The sequence below is a fragment of the Pseudonaja textilis genome, chromosome 7 (genome assembly GCF_049901715.1).
Source record: "Pseudonaja textilis isolate UNSWEBS1 chromosome 7, rPseTex1.2, whole genome shotgun sequence".
NCBI lineage: Eukaryota > Metazoa > Chordata > Lepidosauria > Squamata > Elapidae > Pseudonaja > Pseudonaja textilis.
Genome location: NC_141996.1, coordinates 53,280,765 through 53,304,350, shown reverse-complemented (window position 1 = coordinate 53,304,350; position 23,586 = coordinate 53,280,765). Strand labels below are relative to the sequence as shown.

Below are 23,586 nucleotides of genomic sequence, written 5' to 3'. Positions count from 1 at the left end.
CAGATAAGGATATAGAACTGACTAGTGAATGGACTAAGTTACTGAATGGATATATTTGTGAATGACATATGGACTGATTGACAATGTTTAAACTCTAATTGGATTAAACAACTATTTAAACTACAAAAACAGTGTTTGTCATCAGTGTGTGTAAACTCTAGGGCCCTTCCTCTCTCATTTGGCTGCCTGGCTTGACTGCTGCTGCACATTCTGTTTGGGGGTTTGTCCCCAATCACTAACATTGGTTATGGGCCCAGTGCGCACAGTCTAACTAACGAGGATATAGCAGTGAGAGTTGGTGTGAGTTGCACATTACTGTAAAAACAAACTGTTTTTTTTTTCAGTAGTTTTTAAATAGCTACATATCTGAAGAGCAATGGCACAAGTAAATTTGCCAAATTTGTCCATGATATCCAGACTAGATGGAACGAACTATGTTTCATGGTCAATGAAATGTAGTTTACTTCTACGAAGAGAAGGTTTGTGGGACATAATAACAAACCCACCAGATGTGACTAACTTAGATCCTAATGTTGAAGAGGATGACAAAAAGATACAAGACTATAAACGAAAGAATGAGCAGGCTTTATGCATCATAGGACTGACTCTCTCTGACCAGCAACTTATCCATATCCGTGGAGAGGAAAATGCTGCAAACTGCTGGGAGAACCTCAGGAAGATATATGTTCGGGACAGTGTAGGAGCTCATATATATCTTACACGCAAACTATTTCGAACACATCTTCAGAAGAATGGAGACATGTTAACTCATTTAAATTGTATGAAGAGCATTTTTCAGGAATTACAAGAAAAAGAGCTTATATTTAATGAGTTGCAACAAGTATACATCATACTGTCTTCATTAGATCAAAGCTATGATGATTATGTGACTGCTTTAGAAGTATTGCCAAAAGATAGTTTATCATTAACCGAGATTACCGGCAGGCTATTAGAAGAAGCCAGAAGAAGGTGTGAACGTGACCAGCTGAGAGAAGATAAACCTAATAAAGAAGAGAAATTATCTTCAAAGCTTGAAAGAAACCAACTAAGTAAATTAAAGCACCCGGAAGAAGAGAATTTATCTTTGACGGCATACACAATTAAAAAGTGTTTTAATTGTGGAGGCAGAGGACATTTGGCAAGATTCTGCAGAAAAGAAAAAACCAGAATGTAAAAAAGCCAAAGAAATCTTTTGAACTAGCCACGTTTAGCAACTGTGATGTGAAGAATGATTTATGGGTGGTGGACAGTGGTGCATCCCACTGCATCACGAGAGATAAGACAAAATTTATAAAACTGTCTACAAGCTCTCAACATATATCACTTGCTAATGGCTGGAACCTCAAGGCCAAGGGAGAAGGTATTGCATACTGTCCATGCTTAAACCAGGATATAAAAATGTTGTATGTACCACAGTTAAAGGTGAACTTGCTTTCTGTAAGGGTATTAGACAAACTAGGTTATGTAATTACATTTAAGGATAATAATTGCATAATTGAGAAAGATAACAAAAGGGTAACTGCAGCTTTAAATGGAACATTGTATGTATTACATGATAGTAAGAAAGGGGAGGCACAGACTGTATTTAACAATATAAAGCCTCATAATGAATGTATCCATTTATTGCATAGGCGTTTGGGGCATGTAAATTTTAAAATGCTAAAACGTACAGTAGAGTTATCTGTTGGAATAAGGTTAAAACCTTGTGATAAATATTTGCATTGTAATGTCTGCTGTGAAGATAAGAGTAAAATATTGCCTGCAAATAGGCTAAATGGTTTCAAAACTAAAGAACCTTTAGAAGTAGTATTTGCAGATATTATAGGTCCAAAGAAACCCAGTATGGGGGGTGCTCAATATATACTGAGCATTATGGACCATTATTCTAGATATGGGTTTTGCTACCTAATGAAAAGCAAAACTGAAACATATCAACATTTCTTCAACTGGTTAAAATTTGCAGAAAGAAAAACTAAACGGCAACTGATAACCCTGGTGACAGATAATGGTACAGAATTTGTTAACAGCAAATTCCAGAATAGATTAAAGGTAGCTGGAATAGAGCACAAGAAATCTGCACCATACAGACCACAACACAACGCATTTATTGAGAGAAGAGGCCAAACACTACAGGCAATGGTTAGAACAATGTTAACTGATTCTGGATTACCTGATTCTTTGTGGGGGGAGGCCACAATGTGTGCTAATAACATATTGAACAACGTTGTTAATACAACTACTGGTGAAATACCATTCACCATGTGGCATGGCAGGAAGCCTGATCTGAGTTACCAGCACACATTTGGTGCACCAGCATGGGTGCATATCCCTACACAACTCAGGCGTAAAGGGCAACACAGAGCTAAACAATTATTCTTCGTTGGTTACCAAGCTAACCATAGGGCATATAGATTTTGGGAGAAAGGCACATCTAAGTTGTTATGTAGTGCCAATGCCCAATTTCTAGAGCACGTAGGATGGGATAAGTTAGAACAGGATAACAATAAAGAAGTAATTATCGAATCCTATAGAAATCCCATTAATTATCCCTGTAACTTTAAGAATAAAGTAAAGAGAAAAATACAGGCAGAGATAGAGCCCATAAAGGAAGAAATAGTACCAATAGCTGAGCAAGCTGAGGAACATGAACAGGTAGTAATTCAAAAAAGTCCTCAAACAAGCCCTGCAATTCCCAGAAGAACTACACGAATATCTAGACCGCCTGATAGATACCAGGCTAACACAGTGTGCCAGATTAATAAAGTTCCATATACTGTAGATGAAATAAACATGTATCCTACTAAAGATAAGGAAAGTTGGTATGCAGCAATGAATAAGGAATTAAAATCCTTAAAGGATATGAAAGTATATGAAAATGCGAGATTACCTGTTGATATAAAACCCATTGGCTGCAAATGGATTTTTAAGATAAAAACTGAAAAAGATGGTAATATAATCCATAAGGCACGATTAGTAGCCCAAGGTTTTAGACAAAATGCCAATGACTATGATGAGGTATTTGCACCTAGCCTTAAAGCAGCAACATTAAGGGCAGCTTTAGTGTGGGCAGCAAGTAAGAAATATATAGTCAACCATCTACTTGCACGCTCCACTAAGACATACTGTATACATGAAAAAACCTATTGGATTTAAAGGTGAAAATAATAATGATTATTGGTTGTTAAAAAAGAGCCTCTATGGTCTTAAACAATCAGGCTATGAATGGAACCAGTATATTGTAAAGGAACTAAACAATATAGGGTTTAAAGCTGGTTTAGCCGATCCATGTCTATTTAAAAGGGAGACAAATGGGAAAATATCATTATTACTATTATTCACAGATGATATTGCTTTGATTACAGAAACTAATGATGAAGCCAATAAAATAATAGCATCATTAGCTAAGAAAATAAAAATCAAGCAATTAGGGGAGATAAAGAAATATCTAGGTGTGAATATACTGAAAACACAGAAAGGTTTTAAGATATCTCAGGAGGATAAGATATCTAAATTGCTAATAGATTATAAGATGGAACTTTGTAAGACTGCAAAGACTCCAATGAGTCAGGATATTTGCAAAATGGATACTCAAAGTCCCAAGTTTGATAAGGTAATATATCAATCTTTGATTGGTAGCTTATCATACATTAGCAATTGGTCAAGGCCAGATATTGCTTATGGTGTTAATCAACTGGCACGACATAATAATGATCCACTTCAATGTCATTGGAAAGCATTAAAGAGAATTTTAAGGTATCTTAAAGGAACATTACACCATGCACTGTATCTAGAACCAAAAGGTGATCTAATACTGAGTGCTTATGCAGATGCTAGTTTTGCATCAGAAAGAGACACAAGAAAGTCGACTTCAGGAACAGCCATAATGCTGGGTAAGACATTAATAGGTTGGAAGTCAATAAGACAACAGCATATAAGTTTGTCTACTATGGAAGCAGAATTCTCCTGTTTGTCGTTATTATGTACTGAATTAATCATGTATAAGCAGATGATGAATGACATGGGATTAACTGTAAATTATCCTATAATTGTACATGAAGATAATCAGGCAGCAATTCAAATGGCCACAAATATTGCAGTAAAAACTAGGAGCAAGCATACAGATTTAAGGTACTTAAACGTTAGACAATCTGTAAAGAGTAAAATGATACAGCTGGAGTACTGCATGTCGGAGGACAATATAGCTGATAACTTTACTAAAGCCCAAGGTGCCATTAAGCACCAAGAGAGTTGTGTAAAGTATGGTTTTAGATTGTAAGGGTATTGTATATTTATATCACCCAAAAGGGGAGAATGTTGGGTATAACATTGATACACCAACTAAGTTTGGGTGAATAAATATATAAAACCAAGGTTTGGGTGTTTGTAACTTGTAGCTTTAAGCACCAAACTGCTTGTAATTAACTAATTAAGGGTGCGGTTACAAACGGCAATAAAAGGCAGTAAGAGAAACGTAACTCTCTCTCTGCTTGTTTTGTCTGCTTGCTACTGTTTGTTTGCTACTGTTTGCTACAACTGTTTGAATACCTGAACGAAAGGACTATTTCATTGATGTGCTGATATCCTGTGAATACTCAGCGTTGTCTTCAAAAGGAAAGGTATCAGAGGAGAAGATATCTTTACAAGCAGATAAGGATATAGAACTGACTAGTGAATGGACTAAGTTACTGAATGGATATATTTGTGAATGACATATGGACTGATTGACAATGTTTAAACTCTAATTGGATTAAACAACTATTTAAACTACAAAAACAGTGTTTGTCATCAGTGTGTGTAAACTCTAGGGCCCTTCCTCTCTCATTTGGCTGCCTGGCTTGACTGCTGCTGCACATTCTGTTTGGGGGTTTGTCCCCAATCACTAACACAAACAAGAGAGGGAATTTGGGCAGGAATCTGTGATATTTCCTGAATCTTCAGCCACAAAGAAAAAACAAAATTTGATTCCCCAGGTCAACCCAATGGAAGAGGGTCATAAAGAGGCCCTTCTATCCAAGTTTATGATGGTGGTCTCCAAGCAACAGGGTTGTAAATTATTTAGTGCTGAGCCATTTCCATAGAAACGGGCCATATACCCCCCCACACACACACACAAAGGAGAAACCAAATCCAGCCAGCAATTTAAACAAAGGAATACAGCTTGTCATTTCTCTTTGCTGGCAGAGCCAAGAAAGATTTTTTTCCTTTTACTGGAATTAAAGGCAATCTCTAATCAAAAGACACAAGCCTATATTGCTCAACCAAAGGAGATCACCTGATCATAGTTTGCCCAAGCAATTAGTATAAATTATAGGATCATTTGATGACTACTCTTCATAGAATAACTGCCTGTATTTCAGCTACTAACTCATAGCACCACCTTGTGGTCAAGCAATGAATTTCACAGAAGTTTTCTAAATTCAGCTACCGGCCTGCAGCGCCATCTATTTGGTCAAGTACTGAATTTCACAGAAGCTTTCTAAATTCAGCTACCCACCTACAGCGTACCCTAGTGGGAAAAGGAGAATTGCACGGAAAACCACTAAATTTTCCAAAATTCACCTTTTAACAATTTGAAGCAAGGCGGCATCTTCAGCCATGACAGATGTCTCTGATGCACCAGAGGACTTGAACCCCCTACCCACCCGTGAAGTGAATGTGGAGCCTGGTTCCCAAAACCCAGATTTGGATGTCCAAACTTCCGAAGAAGCAAAGATACCTCAGAAAGCCTATGACCTCAGACAGCATAGGAAGCTTACTGATCCTATGGAGTTATGCTTGAGGGAGGATTGGAACTGGTAGTATCGACACTATGCAAACTCATGGTCGCAGCTGCTGGAGATCTGCGATACCCCCAAACGTGAGCTGTCCCTTAAGAGAATCCGCACATTGCAGAAAGACCTAGATGACCTTCTCGCTAGGTGGAGACAGCAAAAGTAAACTCAAGTCCATCCAGTCAAAGCTCGGTGACTCAAAGCTCCAAGAACACATTCAATGCTTCGAGGAGGTAAACAAGGAACGCGAAGACTGTGTTTGGGAAGGCAAATATTCCCTCCAGGCAGCACTCCACAACACTCTATGGCTAGAAGAAATGTTGGAGAGGGCCACATCCGACATAGCCCCTCGATCACATGTGGCTTCCTCCCACTATTAGAAAAGAGCCTCCTCCCTCCATCCCAAGCCAGCCAGATCTTGAGCAGTTTCCAGCGTCTGACAGTAATTCTCTGCTTCTAGCTCTTCCCATCCTTCCAGAGCATCCTCCCATCGCAGCGACACATCTAAGGCCTCCAAAGCAGCAAGTGATGCTGAATGAGCTGCAGAAGCTCAAATAGAAGCTGTAGTAGCAGATGCAGATCTACGTGCAACAAAGGAGGTGACACAGCAGAAAGAGGCAGTAGCAGCTCAAGCAGAAGCCCAGGCCAACCAACAGGCAGAAATGGTCAAAGCTCAGGCCAGCCAATAGGCAGAAATGGCCAAAGCTCAGGCCAAATTGGAGTTGGTCAAATGACAAAGGCAGTTGGCAACAAAGACAGCACAGGCTGCAGCATTACGGAAGGTAGCCGACAATGCTTCCCTCAACTTCAACCCTGGAGAGTTGGAAAGAGAGAGCCCAGATAAACGGGTCAAGGCCTACATGGATGAGCAGTACTCGCTACGAAACAAACAGGTGGAACCGGCACACTTAGTTAGCAGTCTCCCAGAACCAAGGAATCGAAGGGAAGAATCTCAACCACAGGATCTAAACACTTGACATTGTAAGGCCTAAGACTTGAGACTCCTTTTCCAAAAGCAGCAAACCTACTCCAATGTCTCACGGCCTGCTGGGAAAGCAACTTAGCCCACCAGTTACTACAAAGATTTCTCAACAGGTAGGCATGCAAGCAGCCACAATGGCCACACTCAATCCACAGGCAAGAGTTCCTGCCACACCCTCCAGACAACTCTAATGCAGATATATGGCAAGACGAAGGTGGTACCCACACCCGGCAGCAAGAGAGACTACCTTCGTATGTGTTAACGGCTCATGACCTCCTCATAAAGTACTCTGAGGAGAACCACGAACTGTCTACAACACATGCCCTCGAGCCAGAACGCCATGCCTACAAGGACGCTATACTAAGAGATGATCTGCCATCACAGAGAAGAAACAGAGAATCGTTACTACGATGGGGAAAGCTGGACTTAGCAGCTAACAGTGTGTATAAATTTAATGACAAGCCAGGCAGAGAATACCTACTGTGGAAGCGTGTTTTCACAAGTACCATTCAACAAGAAAGGCCGCATCCTGGCAAAAACTTAAATTCCTGTTGGCATGGCTGGGACCACGGTCTGTTGAAATAGGGAAAGACATTTACTCAGCCATACTGAATGACCCAAGCACCGCCCTGAAATGAGTATGGGATACTCTGGACCGAAAGTATGGTGATACCACACTGATGGAATAGTCGCTATTAGAACGACTTGACGGTTTCCTGTGTATTGCCATCAATGAAACCCGAATGCTGGAGGAATTTTCCACCATGCTTACGCAGCTGTGAACAGCCAAAGAATGTTCTGACTTACCAGGACTTGCTTGCCTTGATCAGTTCATAACCAAAGAAGCAATCATTACCAAACTACCAAAAGAGATACTGGAACAATGGATTGTTTTGTCTGATGCCTTTTTGGCCGTGAACCAAAACAGAGAACCACCCTTTGCCCTTCTCCAAGAATTTGTTGCCCACCAAACAATGTCCTGCAACAGCTTTCGAAACCTCCACCTAAGAAACAGCTATCTCCCAACTGACAAAGAACACAACTGACTCTCTACACCTCTCAGAAGTATAGTGCAAATCACTAGAGAACACAACCTCATGACAACAAATAAAACCGAGGTCAAGACCTCAGCCATAAAGAGTTCAGGTGAAAGCCCACTGGACACAACCCAATTTAAACCTCCAATAACAAAGAGAGTCCAGTTTTGCCCATTACACAACTCTCGGCACCTGCTGAACAGGTGCCAAGCATGTGCACAGAAACCTCTGCGCCTAAGGAAGGCTTTGTTAAGGGAGTACAGATTCTGCCAGAAGTGTTGCGAATCTAAACACTCGGCTAAAGACCGCACAGCCAAGGTGCAATGTCATCTATGCAACAGCAACAAGCACTCAGCCGCTCTGCCTCCAGACTCTGAGCTACCACAGCAGACAACACATAACCCTCCCTCAGCCAAGGAGCCTCAGCATGATATAGAAGAACACCCAGAGCCAGCGGTGAGTGTCAACTGCACGGCAGTGTGCGATAACACACTGTCTCCTTGCTCATGTCATCAGATTTGCTTAGCCAATGTCTATCCCAATGGACGCCTAGAAGAAGCAGTGAAGATGTATGTAATAGTGGATAATCAGAGTAATCGCTCACTGGCCAAGCCCACATTCTTCAACCTCTTTGCTGTTCAAAAGGAAAAAGTGCATTTTATGATATCAACGTGCAGCGTACCACAAAGAATGGCGGGGAGGAGAGCTACTGGACTCTGTATAGACTCATTAGATGGGACTTGCTGGTTCCCACTGCCACCTGTGTTTGAATGGGATGGGATACCAAGTGACCGCAGCCAGATCGCAACACCAGAGGTAGCAAGCAACATACCTCACTTGAAGTACATGGCTCATCATTTTCCCGCTCTAGATCCGGAGGCAGAGATTCTACTCTTGCTGGGAGTAGATGCCCCTTATGCTTTAGCTTGCCTGGAAGTAGTCAGAGGCCCGAGAGGCTCCCCATTTGCCTTCAAAACAGAACTAGGATGGGGAATCTCAGGAATAGTCTGTGGTGTTTGGTTGCAGGCCCCAACCCAGGCAGATGTCTTCACAACATCCATTCCAACAGCTTGCCAACACCCTTTGGAACTGTTGGAACCAAGAGTACCTGTCTACCCTACAAGGCCGCCATAAGCGACCAGCAGACTTTCACCAAGATGCTATACACCAGACCAGTCACCAACCTAGTGTTGCTGCAGAGAAAGGCTGAACTTGAAGATTGAACCTCAAGCTTTGCATGCTTTGCTTTGTTTGATGCTATATTACTGTTTACTGTTTATCGTAGTTATATAGTTAATTGATAGTTAGTTAGTAGTGGAATTTATAATTCCAGGTGGGGAGTGTGCTGTCCAGACAGTATATAGGTAATGGGAATTGAGATAGTTAAGTTAGAATTGGGAGCTGTCCCCTTAAGGGAATGCCTCATGGTAAATGTAGTTAATGCATCCTGAGAAATGTAGATCATGTCATGTGGTCACATCTGTAATCCTGATTGGTCACTGAATTGACCCTTGGTTGGGTTGGGTGAGGTCCCTTCACTCTTGCCTGGACCTTAGCAGCGTGCTGGTGTCTCACCCTCTCTGCTCCATCGTTATGGGATGAAAGATCACTATGCTTTTACACTATGAAGTCAGCTATGCAAAGAATTGGACATTAGATGAATCTCAAGGTAACCATGAGTTATATCTAAGGATGCCTTGTGATCCAATAAAGAAACTTTGTATGGAAGCCTTTGTAGAGTTTAATCTGACTGTCTTTATATTCAGCCAGCAGTCTAAGTGCTGTTTTTAGTTTTTATCATTTTAATATGCTTTTATGCTCTTTTAATCCTTAATTGGGAGGCAGCCAGAACTGGCTATAAGAAGGTAGCTATATAAATGTTTAAATAAATAAAAATAAACTTCAAACATTCACTAAACAAATGGTTGTAATTTCAGGATAATCTGTATGAGCATATTTGAAATATACAACTGTCAACATCCAGAGCTTGAGGATCCCAAAAAAAGTCCAGGATCATTTCGTGTCTGAAAAGCTCATTGTTTATTGATAACAATAAACAATGAGCTTTTGATAATGGCGAGGTAAAAATAATTCTGAAATTCTCAGGCACCAGTTCACAGTATTGAACAATGAATTTCCCTGCCCAAATCCCATGCTTCCACGTAGACCATGTAAACAAGTTCTCTTTATTATAGGAACCATCTGCCTTCTTCTTCACACCTGTTAAGACATCCTTGAAAACTTTCCAGACAGTCACAAATTTCAGTGGAACGGTAGAAGTTTTGTTTCTCCAACTAACCCATGTAATCAACATCTCCCAACTCTAATGACAAGTTGAAATGAAGAGACACATTGCTGCCAATGTTTCATTCTTGACGATTGCATCGATAACCAGAAATTTACTAAAATCAGACTTCCAATAACTGTTTAAAAAGTTAAAAAAACCCAAAACCTTAATTTCTAATATATTTTTTTACAGTAGTATCCTACAGTATTTCATGAGTAGAAAAAATATTTTAATGATCTCGTTAACTTACCAAGTGTTCTCTCTCCTTCGGGATCTACTATTTGAGCCATTTTCAATGCCTCTGTAGTAGCAATATCAACATTACTTGGAATCACAACCAAATTGATGGTTTCTTGTTTGGTAATATATCTCTTAATTAATGTCATGATCTGTAATTAAATTGCATTTTATGTCAGGCATAGGTAGAAGATAAAATTATTTTCAATAAAGCTGGAAAGAAGAAATAATTTATTCTATCAAGGCTACCATAACTATGCATAAATTTATTATGTATAATGAAAGTATTATGTAATGTATAGTATATAACCTGCAACTTACTTTAACCCCCACCGGCCAAATTTTGTTTCACAGATGCTGCTTCTATGTAGAGCATTCAATATCTGTGGGGGAGCCACAATTTGCCTGTCCACTTTATCCAGATATTGAGTAGCCTCTGTCCAGAGGCTTATAGATCAAGAGCAGGAAGCCTAAGCAGGGGAACACTATGAAGTTCCACACATCTGGATATCATGATTACTAGGTAGGGAATATTATTCAGTTCCACTGGCATTCCAAGACGCATTAAATACACTGCGTAAACTCAACATAATTTCTGGAATCCATTCATTGACTACAGATCAACTAAAGGGAAGATAAATTCTATAGATAGTCCTCGCTTAGGGACCACAACTGGGACAGGCAACTTGGTCATTAAGCACCACCATCACTAAGCAGAAACTCATGTGATCACAAACACTTTAAAACCTTGATTCTGATTTGGTCTGTCTGAACAGTCACTAAGTGAAACATCACATGAACAGAATTGTTTTACTTCTATGTCTCTATTAACTCTGCTTGTCATAAGCTAGTTGCAAAGCACACAAATAGTGATCACGTAGCTGCAGGATGCTGCCATAAATGCATCTGTAGCAAAGCTATAGGTTTTACACCATCGTAACTTCAAATGGCCACTTATTGAGGGAATCAGTAACGGAGGACTACCTGTACATCTCATTTCTGAAACGTGTAAAGATCTTTCCTAGCAGAAATTAGCAGTAAACAATGCTGTCATATCTTCATGCCCCCAGTTCAATTGATAATCAGATACCTATCACTACAAAATCTTTTTTACTTTACCTGTTTGCCGATGTCTGGTGGTTGAGTGCCTACTGCCACTCTTGTAATTCCTGGAAGATCAATTAACGTGAGATCTGGAACATCTGGAGAACTAATTTCCAGGGTAATTAATTTGTCGCTAACATCCAGTCCTTCACCAGCTATTGCATTCTGGGCTATATTGTGTGAGGCAAAACAAAGCAGCAAACTCAGTTATGGGAAACTCTTTATACAGAGTAGTTTTATCAAACCACCATTTGTTTTAAAAGACCTCTGAAGAAAACAGACTAGCATATACTGTATTTTTCAACAGGTTTTCTGTACTTCTGTGTACTCAAATGTAAATATTTTGAGACAGCATGCTAAAATCATTTCATAACACATATCTTTTAAATTTTACAATGTGATACATAGATAATACAATACTATATTTTTAAAAGCCAAGCTGGAAAGCTGTGCAAGTATTTAATAAATATTAGTAGAGGGATTTCCTTACCGAGCTAACATTTTCTGCAGTATTATTTCTGTTTTCATAGCTATAATGAGATGATCTACACAGAATAACGGGAAAGCAATACTAGCTAGCATTTATTGTATCATGATTCATAGCAAGGTTGAAACACACTGTATGCTTAATTTATTGTTAAAAACCAGGATATTAGTGCCAGGCCAGTGAAAAAGCAGAATCAAAAATAAAGGATAATTGTGCTACAATTAAAAGGAATTACACAAGGAAAGTTACGAGAGAAAAAATATCTTCTAACATGGATAGAACATCAAAATATTCCATTCTAAACTATTTATCAATCAAATGTATACCCTCTCACAATCTAAACATGCTTTTGGCAGCTTGATTAAACTTTACTCTAGTCCTTTCAATGTCAATCTTGGAATAATCTCTCATTTTACATTTTTAAATTTCATAGAATAGAATCTGTTATTTCCTAGCCCAATTCCCCCCACTCCACCGCAAAAAAAAATATAGAAAATGTTTTCAAGGGAAAAATGATTGTAGCACCAGGCAACCTGCTTGATTTAGTAAGAACTTCTGAAAATCTAAGAATGTGCATGGCTATTTATGCAAAAGAGTTGCCACAGTGGGCACAACTAGTTTTCAAATACTGCAAATTATTATTTTTTTAAAAAACCATAGATTTCAAGGGCAGACTGAAGAATATTTCCTATCACCCCCACTGCTTTCCATAATACTTTCTAATCCAAAGTGGTCTTTGCACCTTTTTTTTTTTTAAAAATGACCATTTCCAAACCAAAGCTGGATGGCACCCATCTCCAGTTTTGAAAATAAAATAAAATACTTATGTGGAGCCATAGATGTTTCTGGAAATAAAAAACAAAACAAAACAAAAGTGGAGATACTTTGCTTTATAGCACAGCAACTTTGCCCCGAATGTACATAAAAATAAAAGAACCTTGAAAAAATGAAGTTAGGGAAAAGAGGAACTCAGTATTCACTAAGGTGGTTATATAGATAATTTGTGGCATGTTCAACCATAGAAATATGGTTGTCTGTCATAAATTGAGAACTATTTGTACTCTCATGGCTATGAAGCAGAATTTGTTTATGGAATGTACAACATGAATCTGAGAGTAGAAAAGAAATATATACCCCCCCTTTCTTTTCTCAGTAAACATTTTAAAGTAAGATTGTGAAAATATAATACCATTTGAAATTTCTAACAGCAGCAAACATGATTATATATTTAGATTAAAAGTCAATGGAATTAAAATCAAATATCAAATACAAGCAGAAATATGTTTAGAAGTGAAACCACTGTAAGCTACTAGTGTAAACCTTCATTCTACTTCTATCCTTCACTACCATTAAAGAACTATTGTAAGCTAAAATTCTATATATATTGATTGTTTTAAGGAAAAGAAAAGCCATTCTATTGTTACTGAATATTACCTCTCCTAACTGCATCTTCCACCTCTGATGAATCTTCCAGTTTCACCTCTGTTTCTAGATACATAATTTTCCCCTTCCATTTTTGTTTATTATTTTTTTTCATCTTGAGCTCCAAAGGGCATCTGGTAACAATCCCTGCAAAGTTAAATGTTTTTCTTAATTTTACAGATATCATCTATTTTATTAGATACTAGCTGATAACCTGGTGTTGCCCGGGTATCTATTTATCCCAATCCTGTATTAGACAGGAAAATCCTGTAGTAGGGATTGACACTGTTGTATTCTCACACCGCATCGCAGTTCTTCTATTCTTCCACAAGAGGGAGCCCTGTGAAGCCATTACCATAGCAGAAGCCACATCCAGGCATAGGATTCAATTTTTTTAACAACCGGTTCTGTGGGTGTGGCTTAGTTGATTAGTGTGGCTTGATAGTCATGTGACCAGGTGGATGTGGTTTGGTGGTCATGTTATTGGCCAACTCAATATCATTCACACTGAGGCACGCATCTCTTCGCCTGGCCTCTCGTGACTGTGGGGATGCTGCAACAGTCATAAGTATGAAAAATGGTCATAAGTCACTTTTTTCAGCGCCATTGTAACTTTGAGTGGTCACTCCACACAAGCAAAGTACCAGCAAAGGACGGGAAAAAAACTCCAGATAAGTTCCTGAGACAGGAAGTCTAGTCCTGCCAAGAATGTAATAAGGGTTAACGAAGAGCCAGTTTCTGTAAGCAACACCAGAATGTTTCCTTCCTGCCTTCCTTACAGGATTAGGCCAATAATTTCTTCTAACAACTGGTTCTCCGAACTGCTTAGAATGTTAACAACCGGTTCTAGCAAATAAGTGCGAACTGATAGAAACCCACCCCTGCAAACACGCCCCCCCCCGAGAGATATTACCCCCAGTGTTTTTTGTTTCCAAAGGGTAAGCCATCTGTTTACCAAGTTTGGTTGAAATTGCTTGAGGCTTTCAGAGTTATGCTGGAACATACATACAGCCCTTTTAAAATAATATATAATAAAGACTAAAGAATAGAATAGATAGATAGAAGATTTAACAACATAATCAAGAAAAGAAGCAGAAAGAAAAATAACAACTAAATACTGTACTGTCCATGTCTTGGTTTCTGGTTTTTGTTTTGCATAGTTTTAAAAAAATTAATTTACCTAGTTTTTACTTTAAAATTTAAATAATTTTAAAAAAATTTAAACCTATTCTGAATGCCATTCAACTAAGTGCTGGGTAGTAACTGTCTTTGGATATGAATACAGGGGTTTTTTTTTATACACACAGAAGCCCTCTGGTTTGGAAAATTAGGACAAACTGATTTTGATTCAGTTGAAGCTAATATAAAAATAAGAAGGAAAATAAGTAGAGAATGGCCTGATTTACATGTTCTGATTAAAAAAATATGGAAGTTCACATTTGTTCTAGGCTCCTGAAGTTCACAAAGCTAATTGAACATCTCTCAAAAGCTTCATTCCAACTGAAAACCTGTCTACAGCAGCTGGTTCTCAAGATGAATATAAACTCCATTCCCCCAGGAATGGAGGTATAGCAATAAGACTTGTAGGCCAACATATCGGAATAGTACCAGCTAGGGAAGTCTAAGAAAAGCTTTGGGAAAATTCTCACCACTGCCTTTAGGAAGGGCAACTCCCGACAAGGCCTCTAGAACTGAACTTTTTCCAGAGCTCTGATCTCCAATCACAGCAATTGCTGGCAACGCCAAGTCCTTTTCCACACCAAGGGCTCTCAGTGAATCAATGAGGTCAATACAGGGACGGATCTTCTGTTCATACTGGCTGCACAGATAATTTTCTGCCTCCTAAGGAAATAAAACAAAATTTAAAGTTGCCTCCTCTACTGACCTTGGAATTTAATCTTTAATTTGGAAATCTTGCTCTGCATATTAATATTTGGATGGCATAAAGCAGACAGATCAACTCCACAAAGCATCCATACAAAGTCTTTTTTATTGGTTCATCAGGCATTCTTATCAACTCACAGTTATGACAAGGTTCTTCTTAATGTCCAATCCTTTGCATATCTGCATTGTGGTGTAGAAAGATAATAAAGTCTCAACCCCATGATGATTGAAGCAACTACATCGTATGGTGGATTCAGGCAAGAGTGAGGGAGCCTCCCCCAACCCAACAAGGGTCAATTTAGTGACCAATCAGGATTACATATGTGACCACATGACATGGACTACATTTCCCAGGAAACCTTAACTACATTTAGCATGATGCATTCCCTTAAGGGCAGTGGCCCCCAACCTTTTTTGTGCCACGGCCCGGTACCGGCATCACAAAATGATCTGCGGCCCGGTACCGGCATCAGCACGCATGGCAAGGCGAGCTGAGCAACCGGCCAGCCAGCTGTCCCCCACTTCTCCCCGCCACCTTCAACTCCTCCTTTGTACCTTTGTCGATGGGCTTTGGGACGGCTTTGGGACGGTCGCTCAGCTCGCCTTGCCTTGGGTGCTGAAAGAATCCTCCCAACCTTAGTTTTGTTCGAAGCCACACACACCCCTGATGAAACTAAGGCGTGAGGATTCCTCCAGGACCCAAACGCCACTTTCCAACCAGAAAAGCTCACCAGAAGCACTTTCTCATCAAAACAAGAGGGTGGTGCCCAGCAAACCGGCAGCCCAGTAGAAAATGTTCCACGGACCGGTACCGGTCCGGGGCCCGGTGGTTGGGGACCCCTGCTTAAGGGGACAGCTCTCAAATCCTAACTAACTATCCCAAATCCCATTAACTCTAAACTGTCTGGACAGCACAATTTCCTCCCAAAAGAGCTGGAACTGTACTTCCCATGAAAAGAATTACTAATACAGAAAAGGTAATGAACATTAAAAAAACCCTGCAAGATTGCACCTTAGCTTCCTTTTGCCTCATAAAAATAACTCTTGTCAATTCAGTTGATGTACAGATGCCTAAACACTGTTTAGGAAGTTAAGCTGATGCCTGAGAAGAAAAGTACAGATAGTCCTTGTGTTCTGACTAACTTGGGCAGCAACTGTTCAAAGTTACGGCAATGGAAAAAAGAACACAACTTTGGGACCATTTTTTACATCTAAATCACTGCAGCACCTCATGGTGATGTAATTGCCATATGTATGCTTTGCAACTGGTCTGTGACAAGCAGAGTGAATAGTGAACATATAAATAAAATCATGTCATGGTCATGTGACTTTTTGCTTAACAACCAGAGCCCTTCACTTAATCACCCAAGGGGAAATAAATCTATCATGGTCATGTGATTTTCCACTTAGTGCCAAGTTTTCAGTCCCAGTTGTGGTTGCTAAACTTTGACTACAGATATAGCTTTGCTGTCTTCAGTGTTTTAGGGTTGTTTGTTTTTTCCAAATATGATTTTATTTATATACATATGTATATGTATATGTATATGAATATATATATGTGTGTGTGTATGTGTGTGCATGCGTGTGTGTGTGTGTATACACACACACACACATGACACAACAAAAGAACTTGCAAGCCCATCACACAACCCATTACCCAAGCTGTTAAAACACAAGAGGCTAATGGAAAAAAGATCACTAAAAAACAAACACCCAGGAGATTACAGCACAAGATCCAGGATATCTCCACAAAAAAACTCACAAGGTCATCACACAGCCCATTATACCAACATCAACTCCATCAACCAATCAAGAGGCAGAAGTGCAGCCAACCAGCCCAGCACACCAGCCCCCACCACCAGTATTTATAGAGAGACGGCAGCTCCAATCACACACTGCTTGCACTGGCACGAAGCCGAAAGCATGAGGATGGAGAATGGGACCTCGCCAAAACGTCGCCAAGATACTCTTAATCTTACATGGGAAAAGATCCAAACACACCTAGACCGACATACCTGTACCCGTGAAAATCTACGAAAACAAATATCGTACCTCTACAGGGAGGAAACCTTCCAGCTAACCAGGACCTACGAGAAACTTGAAGTCCGAAGAGCCACCATCTTATGTGACCTCACATTCCTACGCAATTGCTGAGACAAAAATGTGATCCCCACATGCTTCCAACTCAAATTCCATTCCAAAATTTCAGCCACTGAAAGGATCCTGAAAAGAATGGAATTAGCTGTAATCAGAAACGAACTCCACAAGAAAAGATTACTACTAGACCAAACCAACAGAGACCTACTCGCACTCCATCTCAAACTCAGCAACAAAATCCACCCAGTACTCTGGGACAAATCTAAACAACTAGCCTTCTGGAGAGCCGAAACAGAAACCTCCCACAAGACACACACACATACCAGGAAACTCCACAGACTAGAGAAATGCCAGAAACCCAACCCTTCCCCACAACAACAAATGAAACAAACAGCACACAACACATCAACACATCACCATAACAGAAACCAATGTCCTTTCCAAAGGATTCAACTTTGCAGTCGCCCCCAAACGCATCCCCACTGAAAACATTATATGAGGAGTTGAAGCTAGCCTAACCAAAATCAACCCAGATGCAGCCAACAAAATCAGACTTGAAGTCACCAACGTCATCTGCTCCAGCAACCCACCCAGAAGCAACCTAAGCAGAGAAGAACAAAAAGCACTCACCAACCCGAGGAAAGACAGCAACGTAGTCATTCTCCCAGCAGAAAAAGGCAACACCAGTTGTAATGAACACATCGGACTACTGTTCCAAACTATCCAATCTACTCCAAGATCCCACTTACAAACCTCTAAATACTGACCCCACCACCTACCTAGAAAAAACCACCAAATCCAGAATAAAAGTGTCTCCCATCAGTGAAGAGATCCAGCAGAGAATCATCCCCAGAGAAAAATCATCCAGATGCCCTAAGCTCTATGGCCTCCCCAAGATACACAAAGAAGGAATACCACTCAGCTCCATAGGCTCACCTCTACAGAATCTTGCCAATTTGTCGCCAAACAACTCCAGCCCTACACAGAATCCATCACCTCAAACGTACAAAACTCCTTCCACTTCATAGAAGCAATAAAGAAACAAAACCTACAACCCAGCGACCTACTCATGAGCTTCGATGTCATATCTCTCTTCACTCAAGTACCCATCAAAGAAGCCTTGACAGCCATCCAAAACAAATACAACCCCCCCAAACACATCCTAGATCTGATCAACCACTGCCTAACCAACACATACTTCATCCACAATGGACTAAGATACAAACTGATAGAAGGAGCACCCATGGGATCACCCCTCTCACCCGTCATCGCTAACCTATACATGGAACACTTTGAAACCAATGCTCTAGACAAATCCAAACACAAACCCAAGCTCTGGCTCAGATATGTAGATGACACCTTCGTAATTTGGCCACACGGGAAAGAAAAACTGGACAACTTCCACATGCATCTCAACAACCTAAAACCCAAAATACAATTCACCATGGAAACAGAAACCAACAACCAACTTCCCTTCCTGGACGTCCTAACACACCATCTACACACCAACCACTACCTAAATGCACAATCCCATCAACTCCGTAGCCAAAACCCTCATCTCCAGAACCAAACGCCTAGCTGACAAAGACCACCTGAGAACAGAACTAACCAAGACACAGAACAAGACAACAGTATCGCACTCCTCCCCTACATCAAAGGCACCACAGACAAAATCAGCAAAATTTTCCACAAACTCAATATCAGGACAGCCTTCAGCACTGACCAAAAAATAGCCAACATCCTAAGAAACCCCAAAGACAAGATCCAGCTAGAAAACCAAGGAGTTTATGAAATACCATGCAACAATTGCCCAGCCACATACATTGGACAAACCAACAAGAGAACAAATGCACGCTTCGCAGAACACAAAAAAACAGTCAGAAGAGAAGAAAATACTTCCTCCCTCTTCCAGCACCTTAAAGCCACAGGACATGAAATTAATTTCGAAGGAACCAAATTAATATCCAACACTGAACACTCCAGCAAGAGAATAATTAGGGAAGCCATCGAAATAGAGAGAAACACCCCCATAACATGAATAAACGGGACGATACCTCCCGCCTACCAGACATCTGGAAACTAGCCCTCATCAACAAATGAGTCCCAGCCACGAAAACCAACACCAGACCCAAAGCAACACAGAACATCACCGCCAATCCCCCTCATCAGACCCAAACCCAAACCCATCCTATAAACAAAGGACAACCACCATCCAGAAACCAGACCACGGCTGCTTTGCCAGCTGCAGGCATGATATTCCCCTCCGAAAAAAAAAATCTGAAAAGTAGCCAGGGGTGCCTTTTCCTTCTGACCCCACCCTCCTCCCCAAATCTAATCATCCCTCTCTACCGCCAACAGGACCCTGGAGGCACCAGATCCTAATTATCAATGGTGGGAAGGGAGTAAAAAAAGAAAGGGAAAAAAATTCAGAATTGTTAATCAAGGGAGCTCCGGTTCCAGTCGCTGTTCCAAGCTCTTTTTCTTTTCCTCCACGCAACTTCCCGCAGGGCAATTTTCCAGTAAATGAACATTGCTTTCACTCTCTGGAAGGAGCTGCAGCCGTCTGGCTCTTTCCACACCTTCGCATCCCTGGGAAACCTCTCCCCCCTGCCCCATGCCACCCCCGTCTTCTTCCCTTCTCCTGCCTTCCCCTGCCTCACAAGGTAAGTAGCCAAGCCGCTGTTCAGCTCATCTGCTTTCCTAACCCCGGACAGAAGCACCATCATCGCTTCCCACCAGAGGAGCGCGAGGTCCTGAGCTCTCGCCTCCTTGTAGCGTTTATCTCCCGAAGCCAAAAGGCGCCGGGTAATCCAGCGCCTCCTGCCCAGTTGCATAAATCTTGAGGGATAAACGCGGAGATCCAGAGGGAATGTCCAGGGGGAAAGAATGAGGATTGGGTGGCAACATACAGTCATCCTTGCACCTTAGCTGAATAGCTCTGACCATTCACAACGAAGTCACACTATCTTGGGGGGGTTGGGGGGGAGAGACACACTCCATTAGAAGAAAAAGAAAGGGAAAGAGGCAAAACTTTGCAATGAGGATCACTTCCTTCCCGCATTCGTTCCCGCATCTCCACCGCCTGCCCCGTGCGTGCTCTTTCAGGGCCGGCCAAAAGAGACCACGCACCAAGAAATCGCACACACAACACCAACACATACACACCCTTCCTTTCCAGCTGGTGGTGTGGATCAGCTCCAGAGCTGGGCAGCCGCTTCCCTGCTCCTGACTCAGGAGGCTTCCGAGGGGAGGGGAAGGAGGAGAAGAAGGGGGGGGGAAGGAGGGGGCGATGAAAAATCGGAGTTCTGATTTTAGTCAGAAAAATATCATGTATGCAGTTGTCGCACCCCCCAATCCCAAAACCAAACAAGCTGACACACGCCAAGAACACAGACCCAGACCCCAAACTCGAAGCCAGACCAAAACCCAGAATGCTACATCACAGCCACCCGCTCAGGATATCACATCAGGAAATTATACCACAAGAACTCAGGAAGTTGCAACACAGCAAATGACCCAGGAAATCACAGCACAAAACCAAGGATACCACAGCAATATATCTCACAAGGTCATCACACAACCCATTACCCAAGCTGTTAAAACATGAGAGGCTAATGGAAAAAATCACTACAAAACAAATGACCCAGGAGATTACTGCACAAAATCCAGGATATCTCCACAACAAAACTCACACAGCCCATTATACCAACATCAACTCCATCAACCAATCAAGAGGCAGAAGTGCAGCCAACCAGCCCAGCACACCAGCCCCCACCACCAGTATTTATAGAGAGACAGCAGCTCCGATCACACACTGCTTGCACTGGCACGAAGCTGAAATCACCAGCCTGAGGATGACGAGTGGGACCTCCCCGAAACATCGCCAAGATACTCTTAATTTTACATGGAAAAAGACCTGAACACACCTAGACCTACATACATACATACATATATATGTCTGTCTCTGTGTGTGTGTGTGGTATTCACCTTTGTTTGGATATTTTCCCACGTCATTATAGTTGTGCTTTTAAAGTTGTAGCAACGTTTTGGCAGAATCTCATCTGCTATCATCAGGCTTCTGTATAGTGTTCGTTGACGGACATGGGAAAATACCCGAACAAAGCTGAATACCGTACATGTAAGTACCCGTGAAAACTTTATACACACACACACATATATAGGGGAGAGAGAGAGAGAGAGAATGTAGTATGCAGACCTAATGCTCTCATCTCCAATTTCCCCATTACAGCAACCCTGTGAATGTTGAATGAGAGCAACTGCCCCCAAAATCACCCACCCAGCCTTGCCTAATTGGCAACATATATTATAATCTGTACATATGCCATAGCAGTACCTTTTTGAACTCAGTATTTCTGGATTTCTTCATGGCAGACTTTGTAGTGTCTATGCAGCAAAATATGTTCTGGAATAAAAACACTGTTAGTTCATAAAGATGCTGCCATAATATCAGTAACATTCTCACCTGATCCAATGGGTGGACATAAAAGTGATGTCCACTTTTAACTGCTTTTATCAACAGCTAATGATAATTTAGAAAGTATGCTAGCAGAGTAAATGCATAATCAAAGCATTACATAAACACCTGTCAATAATTTGGCATAAATTGTGCATTGCCTCAAACAAACAAACAAACAGTCTGGTGCTGACCTGTTAAAAACTGGATTCTCTTCAGAAAAAGCTTCGTTGTTAAAATAAGCAGCTACAAACCATAACAAAGTCTCTAAAGATTGTTTTTGGGTGTGCTAAAAGGCACCTCCAAACCATTGGTCTTACTGACAGCCTCCCCTTCTTACATTCAGATACAATCAGAGTTGGAAGGGACCTTATAGGTCATCTAGTCCAACCCCCCACCCAAGCGGGAGACCCTACACCATTTCTGACAGATGGGAGTCCAATCTCTTCTTGAAAGTCTCAGGTGATGGCGCTCTCACAACTTCCGAGGGCAAGCTGTTCCATTGGTTGATTATTCTCACTGTCAGAAATTCAATTAAATGCCATTTGAGGGCCGACAAGTATCCTCAGACATGCAATTTTTATGTGATTATACAACTTGTTTTCAAAGGGCTTGAACCCCTGCCTTCCTGCTAAATTAATTTTATTTACTCCCACCCCCACCACTCCTCCAAATGTTCATTTGCTGCTTTCAAGATCAAGCAGAAATTCTTAAACACTGCAAGAACGTTCGCACATTTAACTCTAAGTAAGCTCCATTGCTGTGATTTATGATCTACGGTTCTACCTTAGCTTCTTTTGTGAAATCAAGTACTGTGGCTTATTAAGCAAACCACGGTTTTACCAACCCACGTAGCCTGCACAGGTGTCCTTTCTACAATCTGCAAAGCCAGTGATTAGTTGGGAATTCAGTTTCTGATGCTCAAAGGATCTCTGCGCTCCTCAGTAGGGAAAACCCAGCAACTTCGGGACTCTCCGTCTTTTCTTGTTATTCCAACGCTTCCGAGGCATATTCCGTCGGACCCCCTTCCCTCGCCCCCAAACTACCTCGATCATTAAGATCTTCCAGCAGTCTTATTTAATTCCCTCCGCTGAAACGAACTGCATTCCGCCAGGAAGGAGCGTGCAATTTGAAATCCTTTCCATACTGTAGACTCCTACCTTTCAGGCTCGGAGCTGGGAGCGTCGGAGGAGAAGACGATGCTTTCTCGGCGCAGGTCGGGAGAAGACTAAGTGACCCTCACCGCAGAACGGACTCCTTCCCATTCAGTTTCTCGGTGAAGAGAAATCGAAACTTACCCCGGCAACGAAAAAAAATCGGCAATACCGGGAACTTTCTGTTTCCCGAGAAACAGCGCTCGCTCCCTGCAAGAGCGAGTTTCATTTCTCACCGCTAATGTGAATCATTTTCCCAGATCTTGCGGAGAAGGAAAAGAAACGAAACCCTCAAACCACTTCTCCCCGCCCCCATCCAGACCTCAACTCCAATGATAAATCACTTTTTCTCAAAAGGATTAGCAGTAAATGAGCCCATTCTTTTGCTTTCCGCGTAGTACTTTTAAAAGTATTTTAAAAGCTGATTAAATGAAAGTAATTGTTGGAAGAAATATCCTTCTGGGTTCAGTTCCAAGTGGGGAAGAAAGACACTGGAAACACGGAGGCTGTTTGGAGAGATGGTTTAATGGTGGACAGGACCACATGGCTTGGAGCTCCAAAGTGAAAAGGGCAATCACATGCTTCAAGATGTTGGGTGAGGAAAAAGAAGGGGCAAGATGCTGAGAGACCCTTGGGTTTTATGCCTTCTG

General features: G+C 41.2%; 1 protein-coding gene across 2 annotated transcripts in view; it reads right to left on the bottom strand.

Annotated features, from left to right (window-relative positions):
* The window catches only part of LOC113444751 (interferon-induced GTP-binding protein Mx2-like), a 43,973-nt gene extending 20,900 nt beyond the window's left edge, over window positions 1-23,073 (bottom strand). For both annotated transcript variants that reach the window (XM_087937646.1, XM_087937647.1), the window contains exons 1-6: window positions 22,943-23,073; window positions 21,663-21,731; window positions 14,977-15,169; window positions 13,340-13,474; window positions 11,434-11,588; window positions 10,328-10,466 (exon numbers count right to left, since the gene is read on the bottom strand). In XM_087937646.1, coding sequence (XP_087793772.1) covers window positions 10,328-10,466; window positions 11,434-11,588; window positions 13,340-13,474; window positions 14,977-15,169; window positions 21,663-21,695 — 655 coding nt within the window. In that variant the 5' untranslated portion in view covers window positions 21,696-21,731; window positions 22,943-23,073. The remainder of the gene's footprint in view (window positions 1-10,327; window positions 10,467-11,433; window positions 11,589-13,339; window positions 13,475-14,976; window positions 15,170-21,662; window positions 21,732-22,942) is intronic.
* Window positions 23,074-23,586: the final 513 nt, after the last annotated feature.